The 23,206-nt window shown below is 42.8% G+C and overlaps 1 protein-coding gene across 1 annotated transcript in view; it reads left to right on the top strand.

Annotated features, from left to right (window-relative positions):
- SIAE (sialic acid acetylesterase) overlaps positions 1–23,206 on the top strand; it is a 38,951-nt gene that overhangs the window by 13,715 nt on the left and 2,030 nt on the right. Inside the window, 8 exon segments of the mRNA XM_030331702.1 lie at positions 8,228–8,366; positions 10,773–10,950; positions 12,587–12,696; positions 13,254–13,387; positions 21,723–21,769; positions 21,771–21,875; positions 22,871–23,009; positions 23,011–23,061. Coding sequence (XP_030187562.1) covers positions 8,228–8,366; positions 10,773–10,950; positions 12,587–12,696; positions 13,254–13,387; positions 21,723–21,769; positions 21,771–21,875; positions 22,871–23,009; positions 23,011–23,061 — 903 coding nt within the window.

Below are 23,206 nucleotides of genomic sequence, written 5' to 3'. Positions count from 1 at the left end.
TCTGTCTAGCCCATTCCCCACCCACCTCCCTCCATCAACCTTCAGTTTGTTGTCTATCCTTAAGAGTCTCTTATGGTTTGTTTCCTTCTCTCCTCTTCCTCCTCCCTTCTCGTATGTTTATCTGTTTTGTTTCTTAAATTCCACATATGGGTGAAGTCCTATGTTATTTGTCTTTCTCTGATTGACTTATTTCACTTAGTATAATACATTCTAGCTCCCTCCATGTCATTGCAAATGGCAAGATTTCATTCTTTTTGATGGCTGAGTAATATTATATTGTATGTATGTATATATATGTGTGTTTGTATATATACCACATTTTCTTTATCCATTCATCAGTCAATGGACATTTGGGCTCTCTCCATAGTTTGGCTATTGTCAGTAATGCGGCTATAAACATTAGGGATATGTAGCCCTTCAAATCTGTATTTTTGTATCCTTGGAGTACAAATTGTACTAGGTAGTAGTGCAATTGCTGCTGGATTGTAGGATAGTCCCAATTTTAGTTTTTTGAGGATCATCGTAGTTTTGATTTGCATTTCCCTAATGACTAATGATATTGGTCATTTGTATATCTTCTTTGGAAAAATATCTAAGTTCTTTGCCTATTTTTGAATTGGGTTGTTTGTTGTTGAATTGTAGGAATTATTTGTATGTTCTAGATATTAACCACTTTTCATATGTATGATTTGCAAATATTTTCCCCATTCTGTAGGTTGTCATTTCACTTTCTTGAGAGTGTCCTTTGATACATAAAAGTTCTTAATTTCAGCAAAGTCTAGTTTATTTATTTATTTTTTGTTTTCTATGCTTTTGATGTCACATACATGAAATTGTTGCCAAATCCAGTGTTAAGAAGGTTCCCCCCCCCCCCATGTTGTCTTCTAAGAATTTTATACTCTTAGGTCTTTGATCCTTTTTGACTCAATTTTTATATATAGTGTAAGTTGAAGATCTAACTTCATTCTTTTGCAAGTGGATATGCAGGTCTTGCAGCAGCATTTGTTGAAGACTGACCTTTCCATATTGAACTCTTGGAACTCCAATTGACCATATATGTGAGGGTTTATTTCTGGGCTTACTATTTTATTCCATTGGTCTATATGTGTCTCCTTATGCCAGTACCATACTGTTTTGATTACTGTAGCTTTGTAGTAAGTTTCAAAGTTGGGAAGTATGAGTCTTCTAACTTTATTCTTCTTTTTCAAGATTGTTTTGGCTATTCATGGCTATTCATATGGAATTGTCTTGCAATTCCATATGAATGTGAGGATATGCTTTTCCATTTCTGCAAGAAAGGCTTTTGGAATTTTGATAGATATTGTGTTGAATCTGTAGATTGCTTTGGGTGATAGTGACATTTTAATGATTTTAAGCCTTCCTGCTATGAAGGGATGTTTTTTCATTAATTTAGATCTTTAATTTTTTTCAGCAATGTTTTGCAGTTTTCAGTATACAAGTCTCTTACCTCCTTTGCTAGATTTATTCCTCAGTATTTAATTCCTTTAGATGCTATTGTACATGAAATTTCTTTCTTAATTGCTCTTAAGACTGTTGATTGCTGGTGTATAGAAACAAATGATATTTGCATGTTGGTCTTGTACCCTGACACTTTGCTGAATTTGTTTATTAGTTCTGGTAGCTTTCTTGTGAATTTTTTGGGGTTTTCTAATATAGGAGCATATCATCTATGGATAGAGATAGTTTTACCTCTTTGGATGCCTTTTATTTCTTTTTTTTTTTTTTTTTTTTTTTTTAATAACTCTGGCTAGAGCTTCCTGTACAATGTTGAATAGTAGTGGTGAAAACAGACATCCTTCTCTTGTCCTGGTTTTAGTAGGAAAACTCTCACTCTTTCACCATTGAGTGTGATGTTACTTGTGGGTTTTTCATAAATGCCTTTTATCATGTTGAGGAATGATCCCTCTATTCCTAGTTGTCTGAGAGTTTTTACCATGAAAGTATGTTGCATTTTGTTAAACTAAGTCTGAGACTTGGTTTTCACGACTATACTGCAGTAGTGATTGTATCTGACCTAATTTACTGAGCCATTAAAAAGATTAAATTATTTTGTTTGTTTCTAAAAGGTCTTTATAAATTGAAAATAGCTGTCAAAATATAAGGTGTTGCTATTTTTTCAAATTTTTTATTATAAAAAGTTTTAAGCACACAAAAAAGTTAAGAGACTTGCAAACACCTATATACCCACTACCTAGATTGACAGTTGGTAATATTTTGCCTTATGTGGTTTATCTGTTTGTGTGTGTGTGTGTGAATTATCTCAACGTAAGCTGTATATCTTGATATTTCAGTTAGGTGTCATATGTCAAATTGATACATATTCATGTATAAAATTAATATGTTGATTTATATGTACATATATGTATACATAATAGAAAATATGCTAGGTCTCAAAATTTAAGAACAGTTAATCTTCAAAGGCTGTGATGTATATATAAATATAAACATATATTTGTATATTTTTTTTTACACAGAAAGAACATATATGTATATATACATATTTTTTTTTAACAGAAAGAAGGCCAGTGATGATTTTTTTTTTGCTCAACTTTTTCATAGCCTAGGATTTCTTTTGTTAGCATCAATTCATTTTTCTCTGTTTCACTCACAGCCTTTGAAGACGTTCTTAAATTTTGAGACCTAGCATATTTTCTCCTTTATGATAACTGTATAGAGGCTTCACTAGGCTCTATTTACTCTGCTAGAATTGTTGGGAGGAAAGGCACTACACAGGCTCCCAAGCAGGGACGGGACACACAGGGTGCATGGAGTCATGTGGGATGGAACCAGGGAATACTGACTTGCCATCTGTTGGTCAGTGACGAAATTCACTTTGAAGGGTTCCGGTGTTCGTTGCTCTTAGAGAATAGGGCTGCCCTGACAGACTATGAGTGAGGTCTCTTAAGTAAAGCTGGGTAAAAAGGACACTGAAGGGGTGCCTGGGTTGCTTGGTCGGTTATGCGTCTGACTTCAGCCCAGGTCATGATTTCACGGTCTGTGAGTTCGAGCCCCGCGTCGGGCTCTGTGCTGACAGCTCAGAGCCTGCAGCCTGTTTCAGATTCTGTGTCTCCCTCTCTCTCTGCCCCTCCCCGATCATGCTCTGTCTCTCTCTGTCTCAAAAATAAATAACCGTTTAAAAAAAAAAGAAGGACACTGAAAAAGTTGCCAAGGGAAGGAAAGTTCTTAGTAGTTTGGTATTCTAGCAAGGCAGCAGAGGTAGAACAAAAGCCTTGGTGCTGTATGTCTTTGGCATTCAGATTTATTTTCAAGATCAGCTCTACTTTCTAATTAGACACAAAAACTGTCTAGAATGAAGAGGGTGGATTTCTGGATAGGGGTGATGGTGTTAGAGCTTTGGGCCTCAGAATTGTCCCCTCTTCGTTTGTTTAGTGGAAGCTGTCTGATTTAAAAAGGAAAGCAAGGGAGATCATTGTTATTTCTTTTAAATTAAAATCAGGGTTGGACAACATATTAGCAAGTTCACAGACATAATTGAAACTATATTAGCTTGAAATATTGCTGACAGAAGGGTAAAGGTTTTTTATGCAGTATCAGAACTTCAGAGAAAGTAATCTGAGTTAAGTTCTTTGGCAGATTTGAAACTGGGATTGATTTTCTTTCCTTGTCTGTATGTTCTGATTTTGCTATAATGAGCATGAACTAACTATAATTTTTAAAAGAAAGTTATAAAAACAAGAAAGTGATATGCACTTGCCTAATCCCTTAAAGATTTATCGAAGGCTCAGTTTGCAATGAAGAGTCCCATTAAATAAACAAGAATCTTAGGAATAAATGGTTTTGTTTGCATTATGGGTTGGCACAAATATGTTCTGTGTACTTTGATTTGTTTCCTTTAATAAGTTAAGAACTTGAAAAGATTATTGTCTTCCTAGCTCTTCCCCTGAAACTTAGTTTCTCCTCAAGTTGATATTTATTTTCCTGCCTTTCTTTCATTATGCTTCTCCAGTTTTGAGGAATACTTAAATTTGAGGTTTAAAAATCTCTGTGACTATACTATGATCTCAACTCATTTTTGAAAAAATTTTTATTTTATTTCATTTTTTAAAAATGGTTATTTATTTTTGAGAGAAGAGAGAGCACATGAGCAGGGCAGGGGCAGAGAGAGAGGGAGACAGAGGGTCCGAAGGAGGCTCTGTGCTGACAGCAGACAGCTCGATGCGGGGCTCGAACTCACGAACTGCCAAGATCCTAACCTAAGCTGAAGTCAGAAGCTTAACCGACTGAGCCCCCAGGCACCCCAATTCATTTATTTTTTTTTAAATATATAAAATTGAGTCCTTTCACATACTTTGTGGTTTATTTTGCTTTTATTGCTTCTACCCCGGATTGCTTTTTTTTTTTTTCTTTTTCTTTTGTTAACTAATTACTAAATAATGCTACTAAAAAGATCCTACTCTGGACATACCTACTCCATTTTTGTATTAGTTTTCTAATTCAGAATCTAAATTCTTGCATTTATGTCTTCACAACCGGTATCTTATTTACTCTTGCTTCCTGCCCTACTTAAATATGTGGGAACTTTTGAATTTAAATGTTTATCGAACTGAACTTTAACCGGGCTCCCTTTCAGCCCAAGTGGCTGGAAGCAAAACTGAAGTTTTATATCTTGAGAGAAAGCATGGTTTTGTTTAGAAGTGGGATTGCTGTTAACTCACTAAGCAAAACAGTCCTTTCTTGAATGCTTTGATTATAGTTCCCTGTTTGCACAGAAAGGCATGGACCAGATGTATTTGTATCTATACAGTCAGGTTCTCAATAGCAGGCTGTGCCAGGGGATCTCATCTCATTTTCTGTCAAGCTAAATCAGATTTTGATTGTTAAGAGTAAACACATTCTTTCTGCCTAGAATTTACTCTTCAGCATCTTCTGCATTAGATTAAAGCTATAAGCTCTGAGATACAGGGAGATAGAAAAAGAATTCCATCTGACACAGCCACATGTTAATTTTTTATTTTTTTGTTTTAAATCATGCGCTTAGTTTGCAAGACAGCATTTTAGGTGCTGATGGTGTCAAAAGCCAAGTTTTCTAGTCTCTTAACATTCTATAGAACTTTATTTTTTGATCGAAAGCATGCTTTATATGATTCTTCCTTTATTCCTTTTGCTCCTTTTTCCTCTAAAGACGCCCAACACAGACATGCACGTACACACACACGTACACATGTACATGTACATATGCACACATGCACACACATGTACCCAGACACGGTATCTGTCTCTTCTCTTTGCCCTCCTCCGTGTGACTTTTCTGAGGAGGTAAGATTTCTACTATAACCTACCACTCTTCACATTCAAATGAGGGAAATGGCAGATTGTATGCCCATCTTGTTGTTAGGGTAAAGTGGAATTTTAAGATTGAGTGTTATTTATAACACTGAGTGAGATGTGTATAAATGGAGAAAAGTCTAAATGTTCATCTGTCGCCTCCTAACTCAGGGTAGGTCTTAAGACTTGGATATTTCTAGTTAGGCTCAGAAGAAGATGGCCAGTGTTAGACAAGGAAGCCCAGTTTTCAATATCTTGGCAATCTGACATTGTTCCTTTACAAGTAGAGAAGTCAAAATCCAGAAGCAAAGGGCTCATACTGTATTACAATAAAAGATTCATGGGAGGTATGGTGGCTGGCTTATTTATAGTTATTGCCTCAACTTTAAAGCTGCTATATTCTACTGTAGTAGAAGGGACTCTAACTTAGAAACCCTAAATTCTTTATTAAGTGAAGCTCCCCTGTGTTCTTTGGTATGGATTCCCCGCGCGTGCGCACAGCCTCACATACTCTCACACAAGGGCCCTGCTCCCTCACGCAGACCCCATGCCAAGATTCTCTGAGGAAATAGATTCTTGACGTTTCTTCATTAATTCAAGAATGTGGCATAAAGGTTACAAAATGAACACAGGCGAGCAGCTGCTTTGATGGTGAACGGCCTGTCCCCAGGGAGGCAGTGGTACACTCTTTCCACCGCAGCAGCCTTAATGACTTCAAATACCTTGGTATTCATTTACATCCTCATTTAAATACTTGGTAGGAAAATAATTACACTGAGGTGTTTGATGAGATGAAATTTGATCTCAGCAGATGGAGTAAGGCTTCCCCTTTCATCAGCGGGGGAAACCAAGTGTCATTTAAATGAAAATCTTCCTGAAATCTCTTTATTCCTGAATTTGCTGCCCATATCCCCGAGGAAATGCTTCCATCAAGAAGGCTTGGTGAGATTGGGAAAGGATACCAATTTCAGAAGTAATTGTCATCAGGTACAGCAAGAATTTTCCCCCACCCCCAAGCGTTTTTTTAAACGCTTGCTGTGGCTTTCAGGTTTTGGCTTGAGATAATACACAAATGTGAATTTGAAAATGCGAGTTTTTCCCGGTCGGTGTTTTGGATCCAGATCTGTGTGCTGGTGACACGGGAGAGTGCCAAACACCGCAACCCTGTCGGCCTTGAATAGTCCACCGCGCTAGCAACGGGCCTATGAGGCAAGTAGCATGTTCACCCGTACCCGCCTCCCCAAGCTGGCATCTCACTGCGATGCGGCACTTGAGTTCCCAGGCAGTGCGGAAGCTAGTGTGGGAGGAGAGAAGGAAAGCAGTTTCATCCACGGTTTCCATGGAAGCAGCATACCATCCTTAGTGCTCAGAGAGGAGCTGGTTTCAAGGGAGGTGACTTTTTACAGGTACTTGCTGCCGAAAAATAATTTTCCTGCCAGAATAGACTGTGAGTGCTTTAGCCTGTTTTCACTCTTGACTGTTTATTTTACATTTCGCTTGCCGGGCAAGATTTTGCACAAACGTGTCTGGATTTCCTATGGAATTTTCCCGAGAACGTATGTAGTCTCTGTCCTGATAGCGTGAAGACCGGTGACCCCCACCGGCTAGAGCTGCTGTTACCCAGGGGGCACTTCAAGGCTGTGGCTCCCGTAGTGATCCGAGAGACATTTCGCCTGCATCTGGCCGTCTTATTGGCCACAGCAGGCTCAGTGGCAAGTCAAAAGGCGATTCAAGGGGGCAGTCTGTTTCATTGAAAGGCCCTGTGGGGGCACTCTGGCTGCTCCAGGGTTTCTCTTACACTGTGGACTGGAGGGCCAGCTGTATTCTGTGTGGTGGGTGGGAGGAAAGGGGAGCCAGCTGCACACTCGGTGGCTAGCGGCCAATGGAAAGTATCCCAGCCTCCTGCGCTCTCGCTGTGGCAGTCCCGTCAGCTGGAGCTCTTGTTCCCTGAGGCCAATGATAACTGGGCTTCCCGATGCGCCTGTTAGCCCTTTGTTTTGGGAAAACCAGACTGGTCCAGGGTGGGGTGGGGGGATAGAGAAGACAAGAAAAGGCACCCAAATTACAAAACAAATCAATACATTTACAATCTATGTTCTTTGTAAAAGAAAAGAAAAGCATAACTCAAAAATCAGGATGGAAGGAACTGGCACTTTTGTATAAGCTCACAGAGGAATGACTAACAAAGAAACTACTCAGTATAATGCAGTTTCGTCCAGAAAAGCTCCAAGCCATTCCTGTCATACTCTTGGCAACTGGTGAGGTTTTGTGAAGGGATCTGGGGAGAAGTGGGGTCTTTGGGTGGACACTTTTCTTTGTCTGCAGCCATGCTGAACATCACCTTTCAGATTGCCCTGTCTTCTGTGCCTTTCTTGAGTGATTGGGCAGGATGAGATGAGAATATAAACATTTGAGATATTTCAGTATGTCTTAGTACTTCGAACAACCATCTCTCAGGTGTGTTCCTTTTGAAGACACCTCTCTTCTGTGTTATGGATTACACACACCTACCTCCCCCTGGCCTTTTGAGCTCCATTTTGGAGAGACGTGAATGCTATGGTTTTGTGTTATCAGTTACTTTTTCTGTCTAGAAGCATTTTAGTTTCAAGATACTACAGTGGGTCTAGTTGACAGTTGATCTTTAGCCTAAACCTCATCCAATTCAGACTTGCTCCTTGAGATCTCAAATTTCAGGGTATTCCTACCTTCTTTGGGGACAGGATTCACCATGGTCTGTGTTTGTCAAGGTGTATCAAGGTGATTCAGAGCAGCCCATCAGTGGTTTGGGTTATTTATTTGATCTTGGTTTATGAAGGCTCAGAAGAGCTCAGAGGTTGGGTAGTGTTTACTAAGAGGTGGTAGGCTAGTTGGCCGCCCACTAGGTTGATGTAAGAAATGACATTCCTGTCTGTTTTCCTAGATATTCAATGCGACAAGAGAGCTGTCTAACACTGCGGCCTATCAGTCTGTCCGCATCTTCTCTGTGTCGCTCACTGAGGCAGAGCAGGAACTGGAGGACCTGGCCAAGGTTGACTTGCAGTGGTCTAAGCCCACCTCAGGTGAGTGACTGTGGAACGTGTGCCATCTCTTACGTACTGGGTCAGTGCCCTAGGAGGACTCTGGAACCCTGAATTTGGTTCTGATCTATTTATTAGGATTCAGCCACCCTTATACTCATTTCTCGTTGACCCTCCACCCGAGTTCTGGGGGTAGCCGCTTCATGCATTTCTTCCCAAGATTCCCCCCTGCTATGAGCAGATGACACTTCCTTCAGCTTCACTGAACAGACTGAGGCCACTCACATGAGCTCTGCCAGCATCTCTCAACACTGCCTCAATGCTCTTCTCTTTTTCTCTTCCTTCCTTTGTTTCTGTGTCTGAACACATCTGAGTGCTGTCCTTTCAGGGCTACCTGTGATGTGGGCGCTTCCTCTTCCAGGGCCTTCTACCCCTTGAGCTCTGGTCTTTCACCCCCATGTCCATTCAGCACAAAATCTTTATTTCCCACCTGTTCTGTGTCAGGCTTTGTGCTGGGCCCCAAGGACACAGCAGTGAGCAGGACAGACACAGGCTCTGCTCTCAGATTCTGCCTTTCTTTTACTCTAAGCAGACAAAACAAAACAAAACAAAACACACACACAAACATGACAACCCCCCTTCTCATGGTGTCTCACCACTCTCCTTTGCTCTGTTAAACTTTTCTAGAGTATTTTCTGTCCTCATTCCTTTCACTGCCTTTTCTATGTTCACTCTTGGTAATTTGTCTTCTCCTTCCACCTCAACAACTTCTTCACCTCAAGGCTGCTGCTGTTCTTCCAGTTATACACTCTGGGCACTCTAGCCCTTGACCCTGCTGAAGGACACCTGTTCTCATGGAGCTTGTATTCCAGTGCAGAGGAATACAGGAAATGCTTAATACAATTAGTAAATTCCATACAAAGTGTCTGGTCCTCAGTATTACACTATCTGAATTCTCCCTATGAGAACTCAGGAACTGAAGAGATTTGGGTAAATTTTTGGATAAATTTCTTGGTCTATGAACTCTCCTTACATGGTATCCCAAACTCAGGAATCAGTTAGGTTTGGATAATATATTATACCTTCCTATTATCCCCTTTTTACTCTCTGAACTCTGAGACCAAATACATTTTTGGGGATCAAGGGATAGGGTGGATGGGGGTGTAAGCTAATGAGACAGAACTATATAAATAAAATACATCAGGGGAGGGGGTGCAGTAGGACTGTTGGGGGCTGGGATGGGGTCGTGGTTTCTCATTGAGGGTGGCCATGGGGGTCTCAGTTGAGAAAGGCGACGTTTCGGCGATCAGCTGGCAGAGGCGAGGCAAGCAGGTATCTGGGGAGGAACACAGTAGGTCAAGTCGCTGTCATATTCCAAATCTCTGCCACCTCCTCTGCTGTTGTCATGTCACGTCTCTCTGACTGCGGTGGGGAAGGTTGGCCGGTATGAAGGAGCCGCCTCTGATCTAATCATGGTACTCCTCCCGTCTCAATGTCCTCAACCCCAGTCACCTCTACAAAGTCCCCTTAGCCACTTCGGGTCACACACCTACAGGTTGCAGGCATCAGGGTGTGAACATCTTTGGAAGGCTGTTCTGCCTTCCACACATTCTCATTCCCAAGCCTTTTCAGTGGCTTTCTGTTTTCTCTCCTCCAAGATGTGATTCCCCTCCTGTCTTATCTTCCACTCGTCCCCTTTTGTGGTCTAGGCTCCAGTCACATACTTTTCAACATTTTTCCTACTCTGTGTCCTTTTTTAATATATTGTTTCCTCTGGATAGAACGCCAGCCCTGCATTCCCTCTCCCTTCCTTCTTATTTACCTTTTCCTTATACCTAACTGTCAGTGGACCCACCTTTATACCAGCTACCCACAGCCACCCGGCACCAGCCAGTGAATTTTCTGACTCTGCATTAGGTACTAGACATTGGGGATCCAGAAGTGAAGAAGATAAGGGCCCTGCCTTCGAGTAGCTAATAGTTAAGTGGGGGTAAGGAAAACACTGTGCTTAGAAGATTAATGGAAGCACAGGAGAGGGGGTCATTCTTAGACTTTTTGTGATCTGCCTTTCATTTGATATTCTTACTTTTGCTGTTAAAACTCCTTACCACCTGTTTGTACCTCCTGAGGCACTTAACCATATTGGGTCATCTATTTTATTCAGCTGAATGTCTTATTCTGTAGAATGTAAGAGCTATGAGGAGAGGCTCCATGTCTCTCCATCTCTCTTTATTCACTGTATCCCAGCCATCTAGAAGTGCCTGGCACCTAGAAGGCGCTCACTCAGTTTCACAGTTCATTTGAAATTTATTTGAATTCCCAGTATTACACTGTCAACTTTTTGAGTGCCCGCATTGTAGAGAGTTTGGATCTTTTGCAGTGCCAACCCGGTGACTTATATGTAAACTACTATGTTTCTGTCTTTTTTCTTTAACTTTTTCTGACCAGAAAACTTAGGCCATGGAGTTTTCAAGTACATGTCAGCAGTGTGCTGGCTCTTTGGGCGTAACCTGTATGACACATTGCATTATCCCATTGGGCTGATCTCCTCCTCGTGGGGTGGGACACCCATTGAAGCCTGGTCTTCTGGAAGGTCACTGAAAACCTGTGGTGTTCCTACACGAGGGTAAGAAATCATCCTGAGGTCTGGGAGAAAGCCTTGGAAATTATGTAAGACAGAAGGATCATGGTTTCCTTTGGGGAGCCAAATCTGTGTTGAATGTCCAAATATGTATTGAATGTATGTAACTTATTCTGTGAACATGTATGGTATTCTTTTTTTTTAAAGTTTATTTATTTTTGAGAGAGAAAGAGTGTGAGAGAGCATGTGAATGAGTTGGGGAGGGGCAGGGAGAGAATCCCAAGCAGGTCCTGAGCTGTCAGCACAGGGCCTGATGTGGGCTTTTTACTCACAAACTGTGAGATCATGACCTGAGCTGAAACCAAGAGTCAGACCCTTTACCAACTGAGCCACCCAGGTGCCACCGTAAGGTATTATTTTTATTTTCATCAGCACCACGATCATCTGAGAATATGTCAGGAAGCAATTATGATCCTTTTCCTTAATAATAGTGATAGCTAATACTTACTGAAGGCTTTCTCTTTGTTGGATACTGTTATCATCACTTTATATGTATGACTTCACTTACTACTCCCAACAACCTCTACAAGTGTAGATACTGTTAACATACTAAGCTACTAAGCTTAAGTCTCAGAGGGGTTTAGTAACTTGCTCATGGCTACAGCTGGTAAGTGGCAGAGTCTGGCTTCAATGTCTGTGCTCTTAACCACTGTGCTCTATTGTCCATGAGAATAAACACTGTAACATGAAGAACAAATATTCATGTAATCAAAGAGATGTATTAGTATATTGATTATGAAAGCACGATCAGGAAAAGCTGGATCAGGAAGAACACATGGGGTGGGGAAGAAAGGAATAGTTATTAAAATCCTGACACTGATATTAACACAGAGATTAATAGTCTGTGAACTGTTTTCATAAATATTATGTCATTAAATCTGGGAAGGGCCCTGGAGAGAGGCTGAACTTCAGCTCTTGGTATAGCTTAGGTAAAGTCATGCCTGTCGGGGAGGGAAGACCTTCCACTTTGGGACTGACAGAATGGCTTAGGTAGAGTGGGAGGGATCTAGGTAGAGCCAGGCTTCCCAGGTCTCTGGGGACGTGAAGGGATGCCATCAAGGGTGTGGGGAAGTGGATATACTCATCCACACCTCCCATGAGTATAAATTCATATACATATTTTACAGAGAAGTTTAGGAACACGTTTAAAGCTTTGAAAAAAAATGTGCCCTTTGAGCCAGCAATGTCATTTCTGGGCACTTATCTTAAGGAAATAAGCCTATATGCAGTGATTTTAGCTATGAGGAAGATAAGAAAAAAGCTTAAAAAAATCCAAGTGTGCATCAACTGAGTACTAGTTAAGTAAATTTATTGTCTGCATGAGACACTCACAATAAAATACTCCTCTTCTCTGGTTTTAGTGACCTTATCTGGAAACTGGGATGGCCCCCTCCGAACTTGTACTGACTGATACATTTATCCTGGGAAGAACCTGGATAGATATGAAAGTTGGAGGCTATTCAACATGTTTTCATGGGAAACAGAGTGGTTCGGTCTAATCTTGTGTTGCTATCATCAGACGTTTACCCCAGATGAAAGTTGGATAGACACCCAGTTTAGGGACCATGATGTGATCAGTCACTAGCTCTCTCATGATACTTGTGCTTCTTATCAATTTTAGGTTCACTCAGTCTGATTCTGTAACCGGTCCCAGTAAGAACTCTGTTCTCTGGAATGCCATGATCCACCCACTACATAATATGACTCTGAAAGGGATGATATGGTACCAGGGTGAGTGTTAATTTGTTGTTTCTCCATTGTATTAGTTAGCTTTTGCTGTGTAACAAACCAGCCCAGGATTTAGGGACTTAAAACAATAATAGTTTTATTTGGCTCCCCATTTGGTGGGTTATTGGGGTAGTTTTCCTGTATCGGCTACTTTGGTTAATTTCTTTCGGGATCTTTTATGTGTCTTTGGCCACCCGGCAGGTGTCTGGTGGCTGGATGGCCTCGGCTGGCCTCTCCCTCCTGTCTGTTGACTGCTGGAGCACCCTGGTACTCAAGTGGTCCCTTATCCTTCAGCAAATTAATTCAGATTCTTTATCATTTACACAGCAGCCTCAGGGTTGCAAGTATATCAAGAGAGAGCAAACCCCAGAGCTGAAGCACTCTTCAAACCTCTGCTTGCATTATGTTTGCTGATGCCTCCTTGGCCAGAGCAAGTGACAAGGCCAGTCCAGAGAGACTGCAGGAAGACTCATGGAAGGGCAGGGGTAGAAGTTGGGGAATAATGTGTGGCCATGTTTGCATCTACCCCAACCCCCTCTCATAATCTGGACTGTTTTTAGGGGAGTCCAATATAAATGTTAACAGGGACCTGTACAATTGCACATTCCCTGCGCTCATTGAAGACTGGCGTCAAGCCTTCCACCGTGGCTCCCAGGGGCAGACAGAGCGTTTCTTCCCGTTTGGATTTGTCCAGGTATGTGTTGAGAGGAAGCAGGTTTTGGGTATTGGGGTGGGGGTGTCCTGTGGAGGTCTCTTTCCTGGAATCCATATTCCTTTTTTTGCCCTCATAGTCTGCTGGTCAAGAACTAACTGTAAGATTTAATTCATCTCAGTTCACTGATGGGACAATTACATCTTCAAAAAAAGTTAATAAGTAATATTTCTTTTATTGAACATTATTTTTTTAATGTTCATTTATTTTGAGAGGGACAGAGCACAAGTAGGGGAGGGGCAGGGAGAGAGGGAGACACAGAATCTGAAGCAGGCTCCAGGCTCCTAGCTATCAGCACAGAGCCGGACACAGGGCTTGAACTCATGAACCATGAGATCATGACCTGAGTGGAAGTTGGACGCTTAACCAACTAAGCCACCTAGGCGCCCCAGTAATATTTCTTATTAAAAAACGAATACATACATGTTCATTATAGATATTTAAAAGATAAGCAAAAAAAAAAAAAAAAGCTAAAACATTTCCAATTGCACAATCCAGAATCTGTTCATGTATTTTCGCAGGAGGATCCATACCATAATACTGTACCATATCTTGCTGCTTCTCTCTCTCTCTCTTTTTAATGTTAATTTATTTTGAAAGAGATAAAAAGCAAGTAGGGGAGGGTCAGAGAGAGAGGGACAGAGAATCCCAAGCAGGCTGCATGCTATCAGCGCAGAGCCCCATGCGGGGCTCAAACATATGAACTGTGAGATCATGACCTGAGCCGAAATCAAGAGTCGGGCGCTTAACCCACTGAGCCACCCAGGCGCCCCTTGCTTCTTCTCTTCATATGTATTGCGAACATTTTTTCATGCCAATAAATATATTTTTAAGTTTATTTATTTATTTTGAGAGAAGGAGAGAGAGAGAAAGGGAGAGCATGCAGGGAGGGGCAGAGAGAGAGGGAGAGAGAAAATCCCAAGCAGGCTCTGCTGTGTCGGCACAAAGCCCGATGTGGGGCTCAAACCCACAAACCATGAGATCACGACCTGATCCAAAACCAAGAGTTGGGTGCTCAACCGACTGAGCCACCCAGACGCCCCTCATGCCAATGAATATTAATCTTGAGCACAATTTATAATGATTGCAGAATACTTTGAAATATGGTTGTATTGCAGTTTATTTAACTAGTTCTCAAGAAATGGACCCTTCGGTTGCTTTAAACATGTTGCTTTTGTAAGCAGTGGTGTGTTGATTGTCCTTGTAGCTAAATCACTGCATGCGTGCTTAATTCTTTCCATAAGATAAATTCCCAGAAATTAAATTGCTGCATTAAATTGAACATTAATTTGAACGTGTCCTCAGGTTTCTCTGTAGAAATTTATGAATTTGTGTTCAGTGTGTACTCTTAGCAGCTATGTGTGTACTTGGCCGTGCCCTCCCTAACTTGGTGCTGTCCTTTCCAGCCCCTGTAGTGAACCTTGGTCTCTCACTCCCAGCCCACTGCCCCTGCTCTTTGCCTGGAGCACCCTTTCTCTCCTGCACTCTCCTGACCAACTTTGTCCTTTAGATCTCAGCCTGGACATCAGTTAGGAAGCCTTCTGTGACTGTCCAGCATCTGGGATGCACCACCTCCTTTCCCCTGATGGGTGATTTCTTAGCACCCTCTCCTTCCCCCATTTTCCTTGCATGTCAGTCGCACACGGCATCATGTTTTCCTGAATCACACTTGTATCTCGGGACCTAACTGGTCAGCAGTTATTAAATATGGTCTAACACATAAATGAAAAAATATATCAAGAGAAATCACACTTTTAATTAGTGGCAACCAGACAGAAGGATTCTGCTCTTGTCCTCGCCTGAAAGGAATGAACGTATTTAACCAAGTTGATGATGGCTTTGCGTTACCTGTTCACATGACTCCTCCAAGACCTACACTCTTTAGCAGGGTGGTAAGCGGCGACTCTTCTGAAATACAGGAAATGAAACAAGTAAGGTGTTAGAAAAGCGGGGCCCAGCTCACAACATACTAATGGAACAGGCTTTAAGATTTGAATTGGACACATGCTTCCAGATGTCTGCCTCTGCATGTCCCGCAGATACCTTCTGCTCACCGTCCTCACGTGTCTTCTACCTTGTCTTACTGCACCACGCCTTTTCTTGGATGAGGACTTTTATGGACCTTCTTTCCACTTATACTGACTTTACAACCATTTTCTTTCTTCCTTCTTACCTTTGTTTTGACTTCGAAACCAGATTATTCTACTCATTATTGTCAAAATAGCCAGCCCTGTCAGCAGATCTGTATTTCTGGTGGTGGAAACTACATCTGGACTTCTGAGGTTCTTTTTCATCTTTGCCGTGTAGATGGCGATTTGAATGTGACTCCAGCCAATTCAGACCGTGTGTTGTATGCTGCTTATATGCCGTGAACTGTGTGAGGTGCTAGAGACACGGTGCGAATCAGAGAGACCTGGTCATTGCCCTTAGGCCTTACTGTTTCGCAGGAGTCCCTCAGACTCGGGGCTTTAACTGATCACCATCGACAAAAATATGTTGGTTACTTGTGGAAAACTGGGAGCACAAACATATACCTTTGAAGAGAAATACCACATTTGGCAAAATAATGGTTCAGCGCATGGATCTGCAGCTAGTCTGCGTGGATTCACATCTCAGCCCTGACGCTCCTTCGGCTCTGTGATCTTGAGCCAGATATTAAAAAGGGAGATTATTATTTTAAGTATTGAATGAGCTAACTCGTGTAAAGCCTGGCACATGCCAGATAATGTTCATCAGTGAGAGAAGTCAGAAAATCTGGGGCGGGGGGGGGGGGGGGACAGTTGGTCTGCAAGGAAAGATGAATTGGCTTTGTAGAGGTGTTGAGTTTGAAATGATGGTTGCAATAACTAAAGCACGGTTAGAGACGCAGGACTCAAAGCTCAGCAGAATGCCCCGGGCCGGACACATGTATCTGAGAGTTGTTAGTAGTGAGGTGACCGGAAGCATGGGAGGGAAAGAAGACCAGGAGGCTAGGGAGTCCTGAGGAGATGCTTTTGTACAGCGGGTGTGGAGCAACGGGAGTGAAGTGCCAAGTACATACAGTATGCTATTGTAAAGTCTTCTGAATGGGGCCCCTTTTATATTCTTTGGCTATTATATGCCTTCATTAGCGGTGGTATTTCTACTAATCGCTGTGGGAGACTGAACGGCACCCTAGCGCATCTCAGAGTAGGGAAAACAAGAATTTCATTTGGGTATGGAGTATGCTGGTGCCTCCATGTGGCCACTGTGTCATAGTGCAAGCGAGTCAAGTGCACCTGTCAAGTGCCAGTGCGTGGTGAAACTGGAGAATTGCTGCAGGAATTCTCCACAAACGGCCATTTGGAGACCACTTCCTTGGCTTGAGCGGCCGTGTAAGCATCTCTCGGTGTTGGGCCTCAGCCTCGTACTTACCCTAGACTCTTTCTGGTGGCTCTGCTGCTGTGATCCTCCTTATGGCCCTGGCTGCCGAGCATGATTCCACTTTCGGTCTGTTGGGTGTTGTGTGGGAAGAAGCAGTGTTGCTCACTGGGTCTTCTCGTGAAATTCCATTGTGAAGCTTCAGCACCTTTTATCATTTCATATGTGAAAGCAGATTTGCCGAGAGATAAGAGAACTGGAAATGTCCCCTTAGTTCCAGATCACGTCCCTTCTGCTGCTGTTGCAACCTCACCAGTGTTTTCCTGATGATTTTCTAGTCTTTCTGGAACAGGTCAAGAAGCAGAAAACTCCCTGTTTTCAAGCCTTCATTTGGCCACGTTTGTCTGGGATGATCTCAGGTATTTGCCGGCCATGGGAGTGAGAAGGCTGTGGGGAGCACTCTCTTCATCATGTAGCTCCCCTGATGGGGACAGAAGATTTCCAACGGGGCCCAAAGACAGTGGTTGCTCGCCCAGGATGTTTGCCAGCTTGTGGTTTGACTTACTGTTAGATCATGGTTTGTCAAAGGGATAATAGGTTGATGCCTCTCATTGCCTGGACTGTGGCTAAGAATAAGTTGCAGTCGACATCAGAGAACATGGTGATATAAATATCAGAGAATTAAGGAAGGAGGAAAGAGTGGGACCACATGCGTCATAGTAGTATTGGAGAATTTTTCTGGGAGTCTCTGTCCTTTGCGGGAGTAGGAGTCTATCAATTTTAAAAATTAAATTTTTTTTCTTTGAGAGAGAGGGAGAGACAAAGGTAGAGGGAGAGAGAGAGACAGAGAGAGAGAGAGAGAGAGAGAGAGAGAGAGAGAGAGAAATTGAATCCTAAGCACGCTCTGTGCTCAGTGCGGAGCCCAACACCAGACTCGATCCCACGACTCTGGCATCACGACCTGAGCCAAAATCGAGAGTCATATGCTCAATGAACTGAGCCACCCAGGCATTCCAGGAGTCTATCAATTTCAAGTTTAGATGAAAGTGTTTACTCAGTACGTTGCAGAGTCAGACAGCTTCTTACTACCTTTACTGCTCCTGCACTAGTGTAAGGCGCCATCATCTCTTCCTTGAAATATTGCCTCCTTACTGGTCTTCCTGCTTCTACCTTTCCACCCCCTTTAGGATATTCTCAACATTTCAGTTAAAGTGATCCTTTGAAATGCACGCCATATCAGAAGGCTCCTGTGGTTCCTCCATATGAGTGAAGTCAACAAATGATGTGTGATCTGCCCCTACTTTTCTTTGCCTTGCTCACTCCACTTCAGCTATGCCGGCTGCCTTACTGTCTTTAAGCACACTAGGCTTACTCTGCCCTAGAGTCTGCCATTTTCCTTTCCTTCTGCCTGGAAAGTTTTTTTCACTAGTATATTAGTTTTCTATTGTAGTGTAAAAAATCACTGCGTGTTTAGCCGCTTAAAATAATGTTACATACATTTATTATCTTACGGTTTTATGGGTGAGGAGTCAGGGCATGCATGGCTTAGCTGAGTCCTCTGCTTGGGGCTGCAGTGAAGGTGTCGGACAGAGCCGGGGTCTCATCTGAGGCTTGGGTTTTCTTCCAAGCTCAGGTGGCTATTGGTAGAATTCATTTCATTGAAGCTATAGAACTCATGGCAGCTGACTTCTTGAAGGCCAGTAGGAGTTTCTGACTTATGTACCCCATTTTAAAGGCTTATCTGAATTGGGCTCTCCACATACTCTTCTTTTGGTTTCTTTGAAGTCAGCTGATAGAGGACTTTACCTACATCTGCAGAATCCCAAGCAGATAATTAGGTGTTACAGATTCTGAAGGATGGATACTGTCTTTTCCCTGTATTCCATCCCGTATCCAAGGTGATTGCCTGCTTCTGTCAGTTTGTCCTTTAGGTTATCTTATTCCTGCCCATCCCATTCCTACTGCTATCCTAGGTCAGGCCTTTCTCTTATGTGTCTAGAATGTTCTAGTAGCTTCTGAACCAGTCTCTCTGTTTTCGGGCTCTTCACAGGATCATTTGCATGATCACTAGATTCATCCTTTGAAATAGTCCTTTTATCATGCCAATAATTTCAGTGGCTCTCTAATTTCTTTTTTTTTAAAATGTTTATTTTAGGGCGCCTGGGTGGCGCAGTCGGTTAAGCGTCCGACTTCAGCCAGGTCGCGATCTTGCGGTCCGTGAGTTCGAGCCCCGCGTCAGGCTCTGGGCTGATGGCTCAGAGCCTGGAGCCTGTTTCTGATTCTGTGTCTCCCTCTCTCTCTGCCCCTCCCCCGTTCATGCTCTGTCTCTCTCTGTCCCAAAAAAAATAAATAAACGTTGAAAAAAAAATGTTTATTTTAGAGAGAGAGAGAGAGAGAGAGAGAGCGAGCATGAGTGGGGGAGGGGCAGAGAGAGAGGGAGACACGGAATCTGAAGCAGGCTCCAGGCTCCAAGCTGTCAGCACAGAGCCTGACATGGGACTTGAACTCATGGACCGCGAGATCATGACCTGAGCTGAAGTCGGACGCTCAACCGACTGAGCCACCCAGGCACCCTGGCTCTCTAATTTCTGAATTGAGGTGAAATTCATATAATGTAAAATTAACCATTTTAAAGTATTCAGTTCAGCAGCATTTAGTACATTCACAGTGTCCTCCAGCTGTCACCTCTACAGTGATTCCCTGTTGCTTATAGGTAAAGTATGAATTCTATCCAAACTCTTGCCTCACTATCTTTCCAACGTTGTCTTTCCTACATAAACCCTCAAGTTCAGCTCAGTTACTCTCTCTTGCTCTCAAAATTGCCCTTTTACTTCCTACCTTTTTACATTATAAGATTCTAACATGTCCTGTTTGTAGTGGTTGCTTATATTTCTGGGCCCATCCATTTTTCTTTTCTTTTCTTTTCTTTTCTTTTCTTTTCTTTTCTTTTCTTTTTCTTTTTCTTTCTTTTCTTTTCTCTTCTTTTTTCTTTTCTTTTCCTTTCCTTTCCATCTTTTCCTTTCCTTTCCTTTCCTTTTTTTCTTTTCTTTTCTTTTCTCTTCTTTTTTCTTTTCTTTTCTTTTCTTTTTTTTTTTCTTTTTTACATATTTGAGGCTGTGTTTTCTTATAATAATAAACTTTGTTCTTATGCAGAGTACTTGCTATCTTTGGCTCCAATATAACATTCAATCCATGCTATATTTATACTATTGTTTATTAACTTCTCTTTAAAGCATTTTTAAAAATGTTTATTTATTTTTAGAGAGACAGAGTGTGTGTGAGTAGGGGAGAGGCAGAGAGAGGGAGAGTGAGAGAATCCCAAGCAGACTCTGTGCTGTCAGCACAGAGCCCGATGCAGGGCTCCATCCCATGAACTGTGAGACCATGACCTGAGCCAAAATCAAGAGTCGATGCTCAACCGACTGAACCATCCAGGCACCCCTTGTTTATTAACATTTCTTATGTCTAGGTCTGTTCCACCAACAAAGCTGTGAAGTACTTGTGCTGGTTAGCTACTGCTGTGTAACAGATCTCCTCAAAACTCCATGGCTTAAGATAACTATTATTATAGCTCACATGTGTGGATAGCTGGGGTTTGGTTGATCTTGGCTGAGCTCCACTGAACTCTTTCATATCTCTGTGGGTCAGTGGCAGGGATGGGGCCGAGTGGGGTGGGGGCTCTGCTTTCTCCTGGGCATGGTTGGCATGGGTCAGAAGAGGCAGCTCTCTTCCACAGCTCTCCTCCTTCTCCAGAGAGCCATAGGCTAGCCTAGGCATGTCCTTGTCATGGTGACAGCAGAAATGTGAAGGAGCCAATGGGACCACTCAGGTCTCTTGGGCCCTAGGCTAAGAACTGACACACCATAAACTTGTGTTTCAATCTGTTGACCAAAGCGAACCATATGACTGAGCTCAGAAAGTGGTAGGGAAATACACTTTGTTTTTTTTAAGTTTATTTATTTTGAGAGACAGAGCAAGCAGGGGAGGGGCAGAGAGAGAGGGAGAGAGAGAGAATCCCAAGCAGGCTCCCTACTGTCAGCATGGATCCCGAAGTGGGGCTTAAACTCACGAACTGTGAACTCATGACCTGAGCTGAAATCGAGAGTCAGATGCTTAACCGACTGAGCCAGTCAGGTGCCCCTATACTCGTTTTCTTAGTGGGAGAAACCACAAAACCATATGGAAAGAGGCTGTGGATATAGGAAAGTGTGAAGAATTGGGGTCTTTGATGCAATTTACCACATGTTCTCGGCAGATTCCTCTCTGCTTCCCTACAGCACTTGACCATGTTAAATACAGATGTATCAGTTACCTGTTGCTTTGTAACAAACTTCCCCCAAACTTAGTGGTTGTAAAACATCAGCCATTGTATTTGCTCATGATGCTCATGATTCCATGCGTCAGCCAGGCAGAGCTCAACTGGGATGGTTCATCTCTGCTCTAGGAGATGCCAGCCAGTCTTGCTCATGTGGCTTTAATTTGAACTGGAGCCTCTAGCGTTCACATGACTGGCCTCTTGGCTGGGACTGCTGGGACAATAACCCCTTTCTCCTCTAAGGGTCTTCCTGTTTCCAGGGTCCCCTTCTCCATGTAATTTCTCCAGCAGGGTAGCTGGACTCTTTTTACATGGCCATCTCCAAGTTCCAAGAGAATGAAACCAGAAGCCAAGGGCCATTGAGGCAATGACTCAGAAGCTGCACATCACTTCCCCTGCATCCTGTTGGTCAGAGAAAATCACAGGCTTCTCCCAGATTCAGTAAGAGGAGAAATCGACTCCACCTCTTGATGAGAGCAGGGCACAGATACGCTGTGTGGGGTGAGGGGAATTGAGCCACAACAGTAAGACACTCAGTAAATACTTGTTGAATGGTATTTGAACAGATTAATGAAGCAGAAGCAGAGTCTATATGTGAAAAAAAGACTCTGGTGTAGGATTCTGATGCAGTAAAATTCTGATGCAACATTCTCTACTTTCCAGTTATCTTCATATTTGTCTGCAACCTCAGATGATAAATTTCCCCAGATCCTTGGCATCAACAGCAGACTTTGGCTATGTCCCCAACGTGAGGATGCCCAACACTTTCATGGCAGTAGCAATGGATCTCTGTGATAGGACGTCCCCTTATGGCAGGTATGGGTGCTTCTTGGGCTTTGCTTGAACAATAATCTATGTTCTTTGTCTGTGGCCTTCATTCTGATGTTCACTTGTGAGGGGCAGAGAGTGGGTGTTATGAGGATTGGACCTTCGGAGCCTTATCAATCATTTACACTGGGGATGTGCTGCAGTAACTCAACATCTCAGTGCCCTGATGAGACAACATTTTACTTCCTGTTCACAATACATGTCCAAAGAAGGTCAACAGAGAGGCTTTGCTCATTATAGTCATTCACAGATCTAGAGTGATGGAGGTTCCAAGTTGATCTGGGCTCCCGGTCACCTTAAAGTCTCACACTGGCAATGAAAGTAACGCATGTTACTTCTACTCACGTTGCATTGGCTCAGAGCAGGTAATATGGCCATGCCTGGCTTCAGCGAGAGCAGGCACGGAATTCTTCCGTCAACTCAGAGGAGGAATAAAGGGATATCTGTGAACAGCTCCAATGACTACCACACGCTAGCTGTGGGATACAAGGGGATTTGAAATATGAAATGGGGCCCACACAGTGTCTGGTTTATAGTGGGAACTTAAACGAATATTTATTTTTGGGCAAATGAATATTTATTGATTGTCCTATCTGAACCTGGAGGGTTTTATTCATTGAACATGTGAACACCTGATTCAGATGAAACGCAGGACTGCCAGTGGTTGGAGTAAGTTTAAGTTAGCCCTCCTAGGTTGGTTCCAGTGCCTTTCCTCCGTCCCTCAGGGACCTGTATTCCTTCCTTCCAAGTCATCTGCTATTTCAAGGTTTCTAACCCATAGGATGCCCGGAGCCCCATTATGGCTACCGTTCACCGTGTCCCTTAAGCTGACGAGCCATTGACCTGTTAGATTCAGTCAACTTTGTTCTTACCTTCCTAAAGGGTGCTTTTTATAATCCTTCCCCCCCCCAACCCCCGGTTTTTAAATGTGGCTATTGTTCAGTGAAAACCCAAAGTTCTCTGCCTGTTTCTTTATTCCGTAGCATCCACCCTCGAGATAAACAGACTGTGGCCTACAGGTTGCACCTGGGGGCCCGGGCTGTGGCCTATGGTGAGAAACTGATCTTTCAAGGACCACTGCCTGAGAAGATGGAACTCCTGGCTGACAGGGGGCTGCTAAACCCTCACATATTCACAAGCAATCCAGGTGAAGAAGCAGGACAAAATATTTGAGGTGAGAATAGCCAGAACTTAATAGGGGTTCATCCTGGGTTGGGAGTCAGGATTTCTCCACACGAGGCCCATCATCTCTTTAATTGTAACATTTCTGTGAAGGGGATCTTGGTTTTTGGCGGGGCTGAGTTTATCTCAGAGGGGTG

This window comes from Lynx canadensis, chromosome D1 (assembly GCF_007474595.2).
Source record: "Lynx canadensis isolate LIC74 chromosome D1, mLynCan4.pri.v2, whole genome shotgun sequence".
Taxonomy (NCBI): domain Eukaryota; kingdom Metazoa; phylum Chordata; class Mammalia; order Carnivora; family Felidae; genus Lynx; species Lynx canadensis.
This window is presented reverse-complemented; position numbering and strand designations above follow the sequence as displayed.